Source organism: Protomyctophum parallelum (genome assembly GCF_964188405.1).
Source record: "Protomyctophum parallelum genome assembly, chromosome: 10".
Lineage (NCBI taxonomy): Eukaryota > Metazoa > Chordata > Actinopteri > Myctophiformes > Myctophidae > Protomyctophum > Protomyctophum parallelum.
Window position 1 is genome coordinate 13,506,365 of NC_139704.1, and position 17,819 is coordinate 13,524,183.

The following is a 17,819-nucleotide window of genomic DNA, read 5'->3' on the forward strand; positions in this document are numbered from 1 at the left end:
TCAGGGAATTGGGAAAGTCACTACTGTATCCCATTGACAGAATCCAAAAATAATACTAACTTCTAACGCCTGATGCCATGTTGACTTCTGAATTGGTGGCGTTAACAGTGAACCACTTAAACCCAGCACAGTTGATACGTTGTATTACGAAATTGACAATCTTCTACGGTGCATTGTGAGCTTGTACACCTGCTATTTTTATTATTTTTTGCCATTGACTGTGGTTAAGGGACCCTTGATGATTCTCCGCCCAAGGAGATGATTTCATTAATAAGTGACTGCAGCTATAGCCGCTGCACTAATAAATAATGGTTGCAAAATATATTGCAGAGGACAAAAAGTGAGTAATTCACTGTCAGTGGAGCGGTTTCACATTCCACACCAGTATGACTCAGTTTTGCATCTCCATAGTATTATTGATTGGGCTCTCCTTGTCTTAAAGGTATATTCAGTGATTTCACTCAAAAAACCTTAGGTTTCGTTTTTGGCTGTGGGACCCAGCCTTTCGTCCAATCAGGATAGAGAGTCAAAAACGAAACCTAAGGTTTTTTGACCCCCAGGGGTTAACTGGGGACAGGGAGGAACTCCTTATATGGCCAGCACACTCTATCGTAGGGAGGATTATCACAACAAAACAAAAAAATAAGTGATATTTGAATTAAGTGAAATCACTGAATATACCTTTAATGAACAGCATGCCAAGTCTGTAAGCAATATTCTATTTAACTGTATATGGGGGGCTTGGGTCAAATTAAGATGGCTGTTTACCCCAATATCATCTTAATCCTCCTACAAACTTTACTTGACATCATGGAAATTATGGAAATTAGGTCAAATCTTAGTGGTAAATCAGAGGTTATTTTCTTGTTCAATTTGACTTGTGTCCCGAGGAATGTAACTTCACCAATAGTAGGCTAAATATCAGGGCTATGAGATCCGTGGAATTTTCAGAGGTAAACAGAGTCACCTGGTAAAACAGGTTGGGCTGCTGGGGGTTTGTAGAGTGGACTTTCAACATTTCAAAACAAAGGCTTTGAAATGAATGACAATGAATGCCAACTAACCTAACCTGAAGTGCTTACTTTCCTTTTCTTTTTGTATTAAAACACAAATTGTGAAACTTTAATGTAATTGAATTAGCCCAAATAATCAGGAATGGCAGGTGTCAAAAAAGGAACAATTCCCAGCCATAACTGTTTGTGCCACACACTGACAGGGGTGAGTGGTTTGCTGATCTTGCGTAATTATTGTCCCCACCACAGTTCCCACCACCAGGTTCTCACTTCTCACGGGATGCAGATCAGCACTGCTGTACTGCTGAAGTACTTAACTGTGGCACACAACAAAACGTTTCACAAACGTCAACAACAACAAGACTTGTTGATATGTCAATAGGAAGTGAAAGCCCTTGGGTGCTACTGCTGTTCAGTTCTCTCCTCTTACCTTGGGCAGGTCGCGGAGCTGGTTCGCGTCCAGTAGCAGCTCCTCCAAACTGCGGTAGTATCGATAGATCTCATCGGGGACATAGAGCAGAGAGCAGTGGCGTTTATCGATCACCTCAACGTGACGGCTGCAGCGCCACAGGGGGATACACTGAAACATCCCGGGATGGTGATGGTGGTGATGTGCAGAAAAAAAACACCCAGCTCCGTCTGACTGTCAGTGTCTGGGACGCAACCTTAATGTCCGTGTGTGGGTGGGAGAGATCATGCAACAGATTGCTATCAGACAGTACCTGAGGGGATAACTACTAAACTACAATAAAAAACCGTGTCAAGCAGGACTCGATCATAAACTCAAAAACAAGTTAGCATTGAAAACACAGCCTCGTCTCCCTTCCTCTCCTCCACTGAGCGTAAATAAAGCTCCGTAAAGCAGCCAGGAGCAGGTCGAACATGGGATAATAACCTCGCCGTGTTCTTCTCTTCACTTTGGTTCGTTTTTTTTCTTTTTCTCCCCTAACAAACAGGCACCTGTTTTGTTTGCCACGTCGTCAAAACTGGACCGCTTTTCTTCCTTTCTTGTGGAAACACCTGTTGAGTCCTTTTCTTGGTCGAAAACGCTCAGCTACATGTCGCTTTGGAAGAGGGTAGCATTTCGGTGTGTTTTTTTCCTCCTCCAGAGTTAATTTCCTCTCCACTCCAGTTTGTGACCCGGAACATTCACTCCCTCATTCCAATCGTACGTCATCATTCCACGTGGCTCCTCCCTCCTTTCCTTGGCCCCGCCCATGATGGAAAAACCAACGAATGTACACTCTGGCGTACGTCGGTGTCGTTCATACATTATAAAGCCTTTTACATCTCTATTACATTCATCTATCTATTAGTGGTGGAAGTTTATTTCTTTTTCTTTTGCTGGTACCACAACACTTTCACCCCTTTGTTGAATTAAAATTAAAACAATTTTACCAGAAAAATATAAAATATCCCAAAATATAAATACTCAGGTAAAGGTAACACTAAAATACAATGTAGTTACTTGCTAGTTTCCACCATTGCCAAAAACAACATAAATCAGTTATTTTTACAATGTAAATATTCTGGGAGCTGTTTGTCCCTCCAGTTCTTGAATGAACACAAAATAAATTTTCAGGTGGGTTGTGTTATTCACAAAAAACAGTAAGTCTGCAACTTTAATTTGTTCCGGACCTTTTGTTTCTGTGCATCAATTTTTTGTTTATGTTTTGTTAAGTTTGGTTGTCTGATAACTCCTTATGTATGCTATAATATCTGCACTAAAATCAAATAATCGTTAAACCCGGGTCTTAATATGTTCCCACATTCGATTTACTATGGTTTGGTTGCAATGTGAAATGTTAAAATGCATTATCAGCTTAAGTTGATATATTGTGTACAATTTGGCTATAAATACATGATAAATAAATCTCTTGAGCAGCTTTTGTGAATGTGAAGGCTGCTTCTGCAGCTTTCAAATAGCAGTACTGCAGTAGCCAACAGTCAAAGCATCACTAGGAATTTCAGCTCTCCTGCCACAAGCTCAGTAAGTTTGCAACTGAAACACTCCAAACAATTGAATTAAAACAATTGAATTAAACAAAGCCAGCAGTGGGGCAAAAACTATGGTTTTACCACACAGGTGAACCTGTAGGCAACTACAAACCTGGGGCCTTAAGTCACTTCCTATTTGTCATATAATTATACAAGATAATTATAGATGAGAAGATATGCCACAAGCATATTTTGGGACAAGAGTGTCAACAGATATGACAGGAATGCCATGCAGTGAGTTTCGAAAGCACACAGATAATTACATTATGAAGGCTGTTCACACACCCACACACACAGTAAAAAGTCAAAATATAGGATGTCACAGTGGAAGAAGTTAAATCACTTCTAAAAATATTAATTGAAATTATATCAGTCATTCTTCAAATACTATAATTGACAAGACATTTACATAAAACTAAAATGTAATAATTTGTACTATATATAATGTACTCATGTTATCTTTTGTTTCTTTGTCCACTAGAGAGAGCCAAACCCTATTGAATGGCCAACAACACTCACTCATGTTGATAAGCTGAAACATGAAGAACCAAACACAAAATTACTTTTATAGGCTGCTGCTCATTTAATAACTATTGTAATCAATTGAAAGAAAACAAAAGATAAACACAAATGCTCTATTAAATGGTTTGTCGTCATTGGAAGGGTGGATTTATCTACGTCCCAGGTGCTTCTTGAAGGCCTTTAAGGACTTTGCCATCATTGGTGCAACTCCTTTATGAAGAAGAAAAATACAACATTAAGCAATCCGAGTGACCCAACAGAGTTAAATTGCAATATTGAGAATTATAGCTTTTATTTCTTAAAAACAATTTGCTTTTAACTTTCAGCATTGTGCTTTAAGCCTCAAATTCTATTTGTAATGAACAAAAATAATAAGCTTGATGAAAACAGTCCAATTTGGAATAATGTAGGCCTATATGTTGAATTCAAAGAGTTTAGCAAGTAGAGTTGAAGTTGTTGTGCAACTAACTGTTTGCCATTAGCCCATGTGAATCATAAGGCCATACAAGTAAAAATGTATTTAGAAAGAGTAAAATAACATTTTTCAACTCACTTGTTTTTTTGCGAGGGTCTTGTGCATTGCTGGTTCCTGAACTGGAGGTGCCACTCTTGTATTGTTCATTCTTGTATTGTTCATCATAACTTCTTTCAATTGTCGCTTTTGTAGTGTTCATAACATTCTTTGGAACACCGTCACTAGAAATTCTTGAAAAAACAAAACAGTGAGGCATAAGCATAAACAAATCAAAATGACCACACATTAAAGCACATACTAGCATTAATCATGCCATACTATAAAAAGGTTAAGGGTAATACGTCTACTTGAGTATTATTTTTCCAAAGTCTAACCCTGTGAGAAAATACAGATTGCTCTTTTCAAAAGGTTTGTTGTATTGACAGTTTGACACTATACGCCGGTGATGTGTGTGTAATCCATCTATGCATGGCTACAAATAGTACTTCACGGGACAACAATCAACATAGGACAGAGTAGATAACTGGAATGAAACTAGTTTATCTAGCACTTTGCTCTGGTCCCAGTGCTCAGCTAAGCTCTCACACTAGGCATTTCACCCAGCACTATCACATCAATCTCTGACAGGTTATGTCTTGCTAAGCTACTCTCAAACAACTCCCTTTAGAAGAAAAACAACAGCTCAGGAGATGTACATTAACAATGTTACACCATGGCTGCTATAACTTTAGCATTAGTTCTTTATCAAGAGATCACCAAATAATGTAAACAAATTATTATTATTAATTTGTATTATAAAAGTATCATATACATTATTGCATTTAAAATTAACAAAATTATGTATCATCAACACAGACAGAAAATGCCACCTGGACTTGACTTTAGGATTTAGAGATTCACTCTTAGATCTATGAATCTCCTGCTGAAGTCGCACATCTCTTGGTGGCTTGGCAACAGTGTGAATAAATGCCATCTTCACCTGTCGTCCTAGAAACAAAATCCAGGAAATTGTCAATGTATGTGGACTTTCACAAGGACTAAAGAATAGAATATCAAACAAGAACTAACTGTTCTAGATCTGCAACCATACTTCCGGCCATACAAAGATTTAGCTCACACGATCGCAGTCACTTAAGTCAATCTGGGTTTCTCACGTTTATTTTTCTACCATCATGACCCGAAACTTGTTTAAAACATAACAGGGATTGGTTGGGCGGCATATTATGTTTGTGTTATTTTCATTGCTAAAACACCTAAAGTCTCATATTCATACTTTGTTTCCTGGCCAGTTGTGTCTATGAATAAAGTTAAAGTGGCCTTGTACCAGATGGTCAGATCTAATGTCAGCCGAGGGATGACCAGTATTTATGTCTCATCTCATTTAATCTAATACAAACTACTGAAACCGTTAAGACCAATAAAAGGGCTTCATCCACACTAAAAACACAAGGTTCATTTTGGTCACAAGCACCTTTCTCAAGACCCATACCAGGCTACCATATAGATCAGTGGTTCCCAAGTTAGACATTTGCCAGGGACCCAAACTAGTGAAAATAGCCGATCTGCAAGCTCACAACGCGTTGCTTCACGCCACGTTGCGAGCTTGTAAATCGGCTATTTTCACTACTTCTTAAGCATTTGCTTTCTAATTTATGGAATTTAATTTGTTTGATTTCTTCAATAAATTACTGGGAAAAAAATCATTGCATTAGTTTCAAATTCATGAATATTTTAGCTTTTTCCCCAGTGTCTGCAGTGTGTGCAGGAACTTTACCCCCAGCCTGTGCCACCCAACTCGGACACCCCTAGAATGCAATACAGATTATCAGCTTGCTGAATTGATGCATAGATTTTGGTCAGAACCGATCACTGATACAATTATCTTATCATATTCAACAGTTGGCATCAATTCATAGCATCTCAAGACATTCCTGGAGGTGGGCGGGGAGCCAAATGGTCTAAAGTAAACAAAAACCAATACTGCTACTGTAGTTCCGTTTTAGTTCCTTTAGTTTCTGGATCTTTAGGTCAAAGGTAGGCAACAATGGATATTCATGCCATTCATCCCATTAAAATGTGAAAATTCTAAAAACACTGAATGGTTGAACTATTCATTTTTTCCCCCACCATGAACCACTCAAGTCTTTCATAATGGGTTTTCTGTAATTTTAGGCTTTTGGAAAAAAGCTTAAGCTTAAAGGGTAAGACCACCTTTGTATATGTTTGGGTTGTGTAGTTACCTTGCCATGATGTGGACAAGAAATCAAAAATCACACCCGTGTGAAGTAAGTGGTGCAACTCCGTATGGGGTGACGTCCCCGGAAGTTCCAGCCCCACAGGAACATTATCATCTAGTCTATATTTGTCTCCACCAGGCCGAAGGCATGGGGGGAGAGTATGTTTTGCACTCCGTCCGTCCGTGTGTGTCCGTCCGTCCATCCATCCATGTGTGTGTGTGTGTGTGTGTGTGTGTGTGTGTGTCCGTGAGCAGCTAATCTCGGCCACCGTTAACCCGGTCAATGCCAAATTTTGCACACACACTCCCTGGATGCCAACGATGAACCTCTGCCCCAGACTTTCCAGAACGGCCTGTTATAGCGCCACCAGGAGGCCGCTTTGTGCAAAACAAGTTTTTGTACAGTACACCTACAGATTTTGTCCAAACATCACGCAAATTGGTACACAGTCTCTCTAGAGCCATTCAACGAAACCGGTCTTTCAGATTTCTCAGACTCCATCCTGATTGGTTAAGATTGGCTTCCAAAGTTCACAGGAGTGCTCAGTTTCAAACAGATGTCCTACATTCCTATCCTGGTGGAGACCTGTGCCCAGAAGGGCACTTTTTCTAGTTATTGTCTGAATCGACTTTGTTTGTTTACGTACTAAAAGAGTGACTTTGAGAGCTGTTTCATCGTACAATGCAAGTCAATGAGGAGCATATTTTGAATTATCAATTTCTAATAACTGGAGCAATTATTTGGGATTTCTTGTCCACATTTTGAGTTACTGTACATCATGGCAAGGTAACTACACAACCCAAACCTCTACAAAAGTGGTCTTAACCTTTAACTCCCTCAAATAAATGTGTATTTACTTTTTAACTGACCTTCACTTAATGCTAGACAGCATTAATAGAACAAACCATCTTCACCATTTTCAAAGGCCATATGGTAGGTCACATCTATCACAACTTCATGAGTTTATTCAAACAAGCACACCCGGGTCCTAATGCTAGTTTCACTCCAACAACTGTGTGTCAAACTATTCCATTAACACGATACAGCTAAGTGGCAAGCGATTGTCACCAATCTGTTAAGTTTCACAGGGCAATCCAGAGTTCCCCACCAGACGAGGCTTCCCTAACGCTTTAACAGCTGGCGACAGCCAGACGAATTTGCATTATTTGTCAATGGGACCCGGTAACTACTGGCGATAGCAGGCGGATGGTCGAAAAGTGGGCGGAGGAACGTCGCCCGAAAATAATTTATCTTTTGGGCGACTTGGCGACAGCCAATTAAATGTATGCGTCGCTCGCCGTCTATGTAACAACTTTGGCAAAGTCATTATAGATGCCATTGATACTAATCGATGCGATTTGTTGATTAATTGAATACATAGGACCACAATGGAAATAAATCCCCAGGACCTTTTTTGTTGTCCTTTCAGCCCAAGTGCTTTACAGTAGTTCCATGCTATTTACATTTGACTAATAAAGTATATTCAATCAATACTTGGTTGAGAGCATTGTTGATACAACAAGTAAAAGGCAGCAGGAGGAACCATTCCATTAATACACACCTTTTGGTTTGGTAGAATGTGATGAGGCGATGCTTTTTGTCAACCTCTTGAATTTCCTCTCCCTCTCATCCGATAGCCTGATGTACATCTCCTTCCATGACTCATACTCCAGAAGGTTTGAGTCACGGAATTCTCTTTGACAGTGTTTCTCCCATAAATGATCAGTCTCTCCAATGTAGACCTTAAAACAAACAATGTTGAACACAAAGGCAATGTCCAAAGGTTTCTTGGAAGACTGTTGGCCCGTACACTACAGTGTACTGTAGCTTCCAAATAAAAATCTGATTCTTACTGGGTTGCATTCTTCAATACGTAGCAGCTGATTTGGTGTACATCTCTCCAACACAGGCTCCATGATTTCAAATGGAACCCCACCAGTTTCATAAAGCACTGTGAAAAAAACACTGGTCTTAAAGTAGACTTGACAACAAAATGCATATCAAGGAATTTTAGATGGTACCTTGGTTTTAACTCACTCTCGATGTTGTTCTGCAGTGAGCGGACACACTGTTTGTACAAGCTCATCATGGTTGGGAGAAAGTTAGATTTAGCACCAGAATAGACCTGCATCCTCTTGTTCAGCCTTTGACCAATTGAGGTTGAGGCGTCCTCAGTGGTCTCCTCTGCCTCCTCTTGGATCTTCTCTGTAGATAGACAAACTACTGTATATCAAGAACAAAGTCATCCAATGTCAAGTATGATACTTGCATTAGTATACATTATACAGGTGCATTTTGAAATACTCACGTTTCCTCTGAACGTAGTCAACAACAGTAGAGGGCTTATCAAATAATTCAGGCAGATGTGCAGGCAATGGAAGCAAGTCCATTTCAAATCCCTTGGTCTTATTGAAATGGAGCTGAAGACATACCACATTATAATTATATCAAATACAATTTTGTACAAGACTTCTTAATTTTTCATACAGTAGTCAAAATACCTTTTTAGAGGTGAAGTCATTTTCAGACATTGTGGGTAACTTGACTGATGAATCGTCAAGTTCTTTTGACGATTCATCTTTTTTCACAGGCTTGAATTTTTTTTGTGGATTTCTACTTCTATGCTGATCCTTTTTACGTGGATTCAAGTCATAACTCAAGAAAGACTCAAAAGACACGGATAGTTCCTTGGATGGCACATCCAAGTCATTTTCATTCATTTTGGCTTTATGCCTTATTTTAGGCTTTTTGGCTTTGGTGTTTGGATTCTCTTCATTTTTAGACTTGCATTTGTTTTTAAGAAAGACCTGATTTTCCTCCGCTGGATGTCTGTTTTTTCCATGACATACTTGTGAACCATTTGGCATTTCTGAAGCTCCATCATCTTCAGAACTGATACATTTAGACCAAGTCTTCGATGAGGATTCTTCAGCCTCCACTTTTAACGTAGAACATTTACTATGTTGCAAATTATGCTTTGAATCTCTTTTGGCTCCAATTTTTCCAGCATCAGAATTTCCTTTAGAATTTTCCCGTGATTTAATCCTGTCATCATTTTTGTTTCTGGGCACAATTTGACCATTGCCAACATTCTTATTCCAGTGATTTATTTTCTGTGATTTAACTGCATCGTTCCGTTTCTCGTCTTGTGTTTTCTTGTTCAAATCTTCATCCAGCACATCTTCCTCTTCTCTTTCTAAGGGTGTATCTCTGTCTGTAATACCATCTGTTATCATCATGACCTTGTTTGATCCATCTCGGCTGTTTACATTGCAGTTGGAGACGCCATCGTTTGGGAGTTTTCCATTCTCCTGACAATTTTGATCACGTGTTTTGGCTTTCAAATCTGAACTCGGTGTGCTTTCCCCTTCTGCTGTATGGCTACACCAATGTAAGATTAAAAGATGAAAAATAAATTACGACCTTCCCCAAAAAACTCATAAAACGTTAATATTAAATATTGAAAACAAAATAAAACATGTAAAGTACTGCACCTTGTGGAATCCTTCGGGACCAATTTCTTCCAATAAGCAACTAGTGACTTGGCCAGTTCACCAGCTTGCTTATGTTTGCGAAAAGAGTTAACAGTTTTTCCAATTCCAGTTTCCTAAAGAAAATGTGTTGACACATGATTAGTCTACCATCAACACAATCAAATAACACTTTGGACTGTGGGCATTAAAGAACAAATCCATATGTATACATTGGTATTTGGTAAATGTGTTCTTTAAAAAGTCTAAAAGTCTTACAATGAGGACTTCTAATGTCATATCCAGGTCCTTCAGTTTTTGCAAAGTTTTTTGAATCTGGGAGGACAGAAGTAAATGTTTTAATCGCTTTATTTGTACTGCACCCTGTAAATAAAAAAAGGCTTTAATTGACCAAGTTTGCTCCAGTGCCTTCCTTCTACGCATTTCACACTTGCTATTTTAAAACCTACAAGCACACAGCTACTGTATGTGAATCATGACATTGCTTGAACGTGTAATAGTAACAGTCCCCGAGCAAGGTTATCAGAGGGGAACCTTCAAGGGCGAGCACACACAGAGAGAAAGAGAGAGGAAACATGCTACAAAATAACTGGAACTGGCTACTCCTTAACCACATGAACCCATGTGTGCCTATTCTGGGACAAACATTCGTTGAAAATAGACGATCTACAAGCACACAACACGTCCAAATGCAGCGCATTGTGAGCTTGTAGATGTGCTATTTTTATAAGAGATCTGATGTAGGAAACCCAGCATATAACCCTGGGGATCCCAGTCAACGAAATATGAGGTTTAAGTAGTTAAATGCCAAATATGGCAGTCCTTGTTTTGGATCACTAAACTAGAGTCACAGTTGCTGACTGTGCATTCAGAGTACGTGCTATGTATGGAAACATAACCGCACCCACTGAGGCTCCTCTTTTACTATGAACTATAAATAGCCACGGTTATACATACTAATGTTGGCCCGTTATTATCAATGTTAACTGGATGAGCAGGTTATGTCCACTGGCCTTAAAGAAATATAATCCAAAACCCCATGCAGGCACTATTTGTCAATGCATCAATTTCCCCCACAAAATACCCTGTAGTAAGCTTGCAGCATGGCACATCCTGTTGATGGACAGCAGCCATCAGATGAACAACTGGAAGTGTTGCCAATTTTAGCAGAAAGCACCACCCACCCATAAACCCTGCCCCCCCATGACAACCAAGTGTTGTGTCAAATCACACTCTTACCAGCCTACAGTCATTTTCTAATTATTATAGGTGTGAGGCAACTATGAAGGCATAACTCAACTCAGCAAAGAAAAACTAAAATTCCTTATATTTGTGGGAAATTAACTAATTTATATATTTTCATCTCTATAATATATTTCACTAAACTAATGTTCCTGTTAAAAGATGCTCCAAGTGATGTATTTTGTTCAAATAAATGTGAAATTCCGAGTGTAATCATTGCTATAATGTTTGTCCAGTAACTGGGGTCTCCCTAGTACTCTTCAGGATAAACAACTGAAATTTAAACTGATGAAATGTAAAGAAGAAAAAAATACAACACATTTTTAAATGAATTTTCCATTTTCTAAAGCGGGTAAAGGGCATTCACACACACACACACACACACACACACACACACGATTTAAGGCCCCATATTTCTACAAATTGCTACAAAGCCTGTGATAGCCATTCATTTTTGGGATAAGGTTTGAAGGGTAGGCCTACATTTAGGTCTGATAATGTTATGTTATGTAACATCACAGGCAGCACCTATAGCACCTTTAATTAATTAATTCAAAGGCAATGTGAAAGCAAATTAGGCATAATTCCACAATTTGATAACATTTTTAATACGCATAAATAATATGTAGGTCTAAGACATAGGGGTGTACTGCTTTGAAGAAATACAAAGAGTTGTCATAATAAATGAAATGCAGTGCAGGTGAGTTAGTAAATGCAATGTAGGCTATGCTACAATGGGTAACAGTACGATTCTCTGCAAAGGAGAGAGATCTGTGAGATTTGGTCATTTTGCGGTTGGATTAACAGCGAAGAGAATGTTTAATTAGCCGGTGCAACTTCCACGTGTGTTGTGCACAGCGTGCAAAACGTGAAAATTAAAAGTGGGTACCGTCTTTGATTCTGCCGAGTCTCTGAGTTGAAATTTCAACCGCATCACTCTCTTCACCACATCAGAAGTGGCCATCACGATCATTCACGTGCAACCACCCACACCCGGAAACCCACAGACATTGATGATGATCATTATAATAATGGGAGGAGGAACCAACAGCAACAGCCGGCCATGGCCTGAAACAACATGATAGACAGCTGTCATGTCATGTAGTAGGCTATAGAGCTACGTCAGACCCCAGGCTGCAGCGTAGCTGCGAAGTGCGAACCCTATGGGTGTCGTGTGTGTGTGTGTGTGTGTGTGTGTGTGTGTGTGTGTGTGTGTATGTGTGTGTGTGTGTGTGTGTGTGTGTGTGTGTGTGTGTGTGTGTGTGTGTGTGTGTGTGTGTGTGCGCGCGCGCGCGCGAGCGGGGGTAGTGGGAGCGCACCGTGCGGGTTGTAGGCCCTACTTAGTTCATTCATTGACAAAAAAAAAGAGATCCAGACTGGACCAGAGTAGTCATTGTTTATGTTTATTATTATTATTATTATTATTATCTCTTCTCATTTTAGCTAGGCTACTACTGCAAAGCAAAACAGCTTAATGCCATTGCTGACATGAAATGTAGCTACCGGTATGCCTACATGGCATTTTGTAATGACACACGTCATGCATCTAAGGCCTCATAGCCTCAGGTGACATTACTGACATAACATATGTTGGCATCAATACGACTTGGCAACACCTTATTATTGTAGCTAGGGGTGAGGGGGGCACATGGGGTCCGTCCTTTGTTGCACGTATTGCGCAAGAACTTTAACACGCACTCGTTGAGAGGAGGAGTTAAAAGCGCGTCTCTTTTGCCCACTGTGTCTGCTGGTCTTTCTCTCCTGCTCACTACCTGGAGGCACAAGTGCTTTCTCTACCGGCCTTAACTTGACATTTTAGGTAAGTTGCCCTATAACCCCATGGATATGCCAAGGTTTTTCATAATTTTCTTGTTGGTGCTCAGTTTTATAGTATAGAAATTTCGACTTTATTTGAGCAATAGGTCAAACCTGTTCATTGCTTTAATATCAGACGACATACATGTGTAGCTTATCCTTTTCTTTTGTCTTTTTTATATAAGCTATAAGGACCTAGGGCTAGGCCTAGGTTAGAGTCTCTATAGTGCAAAAGTTTTGGGTATAGAATAGCCTATCACACTCATTACCTCAGTTGTTAATTGTGTGTTTAATGTTTGTTTGTTTAATTGATTTATTGATTGAAAACGTTTTTAACTTTAATTATGCTGATGTTTCACTTGAATAGAACAACCACCCTGCTAAACTATAAACAATCATAGGACATGATGGCCTCAGTTCATTTCTGAAAGTCTATAAAAGGAACGTCATAGGAGAGCCATCCAGTGCTGCTATTCCTGGACATGCTACTGATAAATAGTGACAGATGCAAGGAGAGAGGAATGTTGACACAGTCCCTGGTTTTAACATGGCATAGACACAATTTGAAATGTCTGCCAATTGTAGTCAGACTATTTATCAAAAAACGAATACCACAAGATTTAGTAGGGTTCAGGGATCCTAAGGGTAATCGAGGGTTCCAGGGGGTCCCCAGCAAAATGAGGAACAGTTTCATTTCACTATTATTTTGCCGGCTAAATGTCAATCTAATGGGAGTGGGAGAATGTTTGAGAAATAATTGTTTCACTCTCTCCACTGCTATCTCCCCACCTACAATATAGGTTGCACAATTCTGGGTTGTCCTAATGAATGAATGAATGAATCATGATGTAATTTATGCTATACACTCTTCTGTATATATAGTAAGGTACATGGTTGTCTTTAAATTAAATGTGCTTTTCTTTTTACAGATTCATTAATATCATTTATAATTGTGTTTTCCAACTTCTTTTCATTTTCAGAAGGTCTGGGCCGTGTTCTACCGCATCCGCCATGGCTCCCAAAATGGCTCCCAAAAAGAACAAAACGACCAAAAAGAATAAGGGAGATATAAATGAAATGACCATCATGGTTGAGGACAGCCCAGTCAATAAGATCAATGGGCTGAACACCCTGCTGGAAGGAGGAAATGGCTTCAGTTGCATCTCAACAGAAGTTACAGATGCTGCATATGCACCTAATCTCCTAGAGGGTTTGAGCAACATGAGGCATGACAGCTTCTTGTGTGATCTAATAGTTTCTACCAAGTCAAAGTCTTTTGATGTCCACAAAGTTGTGATGGCCTCCTGCAGTGAGTACATTCAGAATATCCTGAAGAAGGAGTCTACCCTTCAGAAGATTGAGCTTAATGACCTCTCACCTGTAGGCCTTGCCACAGCAATTACATATGCATATTCTGGGAAGCTAACCCTGTCACTGTATAGCATCGGCAGCACGATTGCAGCGGCCATGTTGCTGCAGATAAACACCCTGGTGAAGATGTGCAGCGACTTCCTCATGCAGGAACTCAGTGTGGAAAACTGCATGTATGTGGGCAACATTGCTGACACCTATGACCTCAAAGAAACCAAGCGGGCTGCTCAGAAGTTCATGCGAGAGAACTTCATTGAGTTTTCTGAGATGGAGCAGTTCCTGAAGCTCACCTATGAGCAGATCAGTGATTTCCTTTCAGATGATTCCTTGCACCTGCCCTCTGAGGTCACAGCCTTCCAGATCGCCATGAGGTGGTTGGACTTTGAAGAGAAGCGGTTGAAGTATGCAGCAGATCTCCTGACCCACATCCGCTTCGGCACCATCTCTGCTCAAGACCTGGTGAATCATGTCCAGAATGTGCCTAGAATGATGCAAGACCCCGAGTGCCACCGCCTCTTAGTTGATGCGATGAATTACCATCTGTTGCCATACCAGCAGAATATCCTGCAGTCACGCAGAACAAAGGTACGTGGAGGGCAACGTGTCATGCTCACCGTAGGTGGACGTCCTGCCTTGACAGAGAAGTCTCTTAGCAAAGAAGTTCTATACAGAGATGCTGATAATGTATGGAATAAGCTAACTGAAATGCCAGCGAAGACTTTCAACCAGTGTGTAGCAGTGTTGGATGGATTCCTGTATGTGGCAGGAGGCGAAGACCAGAATGACGCAAGGAATCAGGCTAAACATGCTGTTAGCAACTTCTGCAGGTAAGGATCAATTATTTACATTCAATTCCACACAAGATAGTTTATTATTATTATTATTATTATTATTAAATAATTACTGTAAATAACATGACATGCTTTGTTATTTAGGTATGATCCCCGGTTCAACGCTTGGATTCATCTGAACAACATGATCCAAAAACGCACCCACTTCAGTCTCAACATCTTCAATGGCCTCTTGTTTGCTGTGGGAGGTCGTAACGGTGATGGATGTCAAGCCTCAGTGGAGTGCTACGTACCCTCTTCCAACCAGTGGCAGATGAAGGCTCCCATGGAGGTGGCACGCTGCTGTCACGGCAGCACTGTCATCGATGGCAAGATTCTTGTAACAGGTGGCTACATCAACAACGCTTACACCAGGGCTGTGTGCAGCTATGATCCCTCCACTGATACCTGGCAGGATAAGAATAGCTTGAGCACCCCAAGAGGCTGGCACTGCGCTGCCACTGTGGGAGACCGTGCCTATGTGTTTGGTGGGAGCCAGCTGGGAGGTCGTGGGGAGAGGGTAGACGTCTTAGCAGTTGAATGTTTCAATCCTCACAACGGCCAGTGGAGCTACAGTGCTCCACTTCTCACTGGAGTAAGCACTGCAGGTGTCGCCCTTTTGGACAGCAAGATCTATCTCCTTGGAGGCTGGAATGAGATTGAGAAGAAGTACAAAAAATGCATTCAGGTTTACAACCCCGATCTCAATGAATGGACTGAGGATGACGAATTGCCTGAAGCTACTGTCGGCATTTCATGCTGTATTGTTACAATGCCGACACGGAAAATAGCTAGAGAGTCTAGAGCCAGTTCAGTTTCCTCTGCACCAGTTAGCATATAAGCATTGTGTACTGCTGCAGTAAATATGGGTTATAAAAACTACATTAGTCTCCTTTTGAGGGCTGAATGTCTTGTTCACCATTTAGGCCCATGTTCTCAGATGAACAGAAAAGTGCACCAATTTATTTATTAAATGCACCAAAACTGTCAAATTGTTTAATCAAATTGATATGCATTTCTTAACACAAGTAAATATTTGTAATAGTGGCATAAATGCAGACACTTTGATGTTTCATATCAGTGGATACAGTATAATGAAGGGAACAGCGGTATTGTGTTGAATATGTCTTGAATGTCAGTCTATTGCTGAGACCATAGGCCCTGCATAGTGTCAACCCTTTGTCATCTCCTTTGGGGCCAATTCAGTTTTGATATTTTTACAAGCTCCATGTTTAGTATACACAATATTTGTAAGATACTCCACTATTGTAAGATAAACATTCAAAATCCATGCAAATGAAGACTTAAGATGTTGATTATCCAGGTCTGTGAAGGTGGTGACAACTACAGAATAATTTGTTAAAGTGGTTGTCATAGTGGATGCAGTAGGTATGGTTTTTCCAAGTACTTGAAAGGACTACAGTATTCACATGTTTCAGATAGAAACATTAACAATACAATAAAAAAGGAATGGCAATGGAGGTGGAATAAAGAATGTCAGACTGAAATTACCTCACCTACCAGGAGCAGGTTCTTCTTTTTAACACACATAGTAGAGCTACAATTCCTACAGCCATCTCATGTATAATAAGCTTGAATTCAGAAGGTGTTGCGTGATTGTCATAACATCAGTTTAAAAAAAAATTGGGGGAAATGTTGTAACATTGAGGACTGGATTCATTTAAATGTGACTTTGTTTTCTGTTAAGGCAGGCATTGTTTTGTAAAAAATAAAAAATAAATAAATTAAGAAAGAAAAGAGAATGTGAATTTGGGATAAAAGCAATCAGCCTGAGCTTTCCCCAGATTGGGTAGATAGCTCATGTGTTTTAAATGTATTTGTCTGTTTTTAAAATAAAAACTTGTGTATGCCATAAATCTATAATTATTTATCCAAACCCATTTTAAAAAGCACCTTGGAATACATATCCTAACTCACACACTCAAGTTCCCTTTATCAGCTTAAAGTCAGTGCCCATTCTGTCAAACCATGTTGTAGAAAAACAATAGCTTCATCGCCACCTCTAGTGGTTTCTTTGGACAACAGTTTCAGATATGAGTTACTCTGCCTACTCACTGGCCTTGAATGAGTAGTCAGCTGTTTTTGGTTCTAATGTAGGCTACGTAAAGCGGAATCGTTTTGCATGAATTAATCCGATTTCAGTTCACTGGGTATGTTTGCAGGCACAAGTAATTTGTCTTGGTGGGGTTGGTGCATTGGAACTGTAAAGATATAAACCTATAAACCTATAGGCCGACAATAGGCGTACAGAAGGGTAAATAAATATATATGGACATGGGCAAATAAATATGAATGATTGCACTTGTGGTATATTATGCCAACAGAAGGTATATACATTCCATATTGCACTTGTTGGTGGCAAAAACAGGTACCAGTAGGACTATACAATTTACAATTTAGGCATTTAGCAGACTCTTAATCCAGAGCGATTTACATTAAGCAATAACAAAAAGCATGGCATATATACATCAAAAAGTAGTTATACTGAAACATGCGTAAGCTAAGAAAGAACATAACAGTGGAGTATCTATATTATGAAACTATTATGTAAATTATACATACTATACTATATTATGTGTGTACTATAAAGTGATATGACTACATAAAATGCAATTCTAGTGCTGCCTACGTAACATGCTATAAGTCTGTTTAAAATGCTATCTAAGTCTACATAAAGTGCTATCTAAGGGGCTAGGGCAAGTGCTATGGGCCTATAGTAGCAGATGTGTGTATTTATATGTTCTGTATGGATGATGATGAAGCCGAAGGTGCCCAGAGGCGCTAAGAGCTTCCTTCAACCTGTG

General features: G+C 39.8%; 3 protein-coding genes across 3 annotated transcripts in view; 1 reads left to right on the forward strand and 2 right to left on the reverse strand.

The window, feature by feature from the left end:
* lrrc1 (leucine rich repeat containing 1) overlaps positions 1-2,142 on the reverse strand; it is a 32,590-nt gene extending 30,448 nt beyond the window's left edge. The window contains 1 exon segment of the mRNA XM_083775260.1: positions 1,444-2,142. Within this exon segment, the coding sequence (XP_083631386.1) occupies positions 1,444-1,602 (159 nt within the window). The 5' untranslated portion in view covers positions 1,603-2,142.
* A 1,517-nt stretch (positions 2,143-3,659) lies between these two features.
* Positions 3,660-11,974, reverse strand: eloal (elongin A, like). Its single transcript, XM_083774887.1, has 11 exons — positions 11,868-11,974; positions 9,995-10,051; positions 9,740-9,852; positions 9,095-9,626; positions 8,554-8,665; positions 8,283-8,450; positions 8,099-8,196; positions 7,807-7,987; positions 4,878-4,995; positions 4,087-4,238; positions 3,660-3,743 (listed from the first exon to the last, which is right to left on the reverse strand). Exons 1-11 carry the CDS (start codon positions 11,949-11,951, stop codon positions 3,682-3,684), a joined length of 1,677 nt encoding a protein of 558 aa, XP_083631013.1. The 5' UTR covers positions 11,952-11,974; the 3' UTR covers positions 3,660-3,681.
* A 738-nt stretch (positions 11,975-12,712) lies between these two features.
* klhl31 (kelch-like family member 31) lies at positions 12,713-17,483 on the forward strand. The gene is made up of 3 exons (XM_083774161.1): positions 12,713-12,797; positions 13,774-14,991; positions 15,100-17,483. Exons 2-3 carry the CDS (start codon positions 13,805-13,807, stop codon positions 15,833-15,835), a joined length of 1,923 nt encoding a protein of 640 aa, XP_083630287.1. The 5' UTR covers positions 12,713-12,797; positions 13,774-13,804; the 3' UTR covers positions 15,836-17,483.
* The last annotated feature ends 336 nt before the right edge of the window (positions 17,484-17,819 follow it).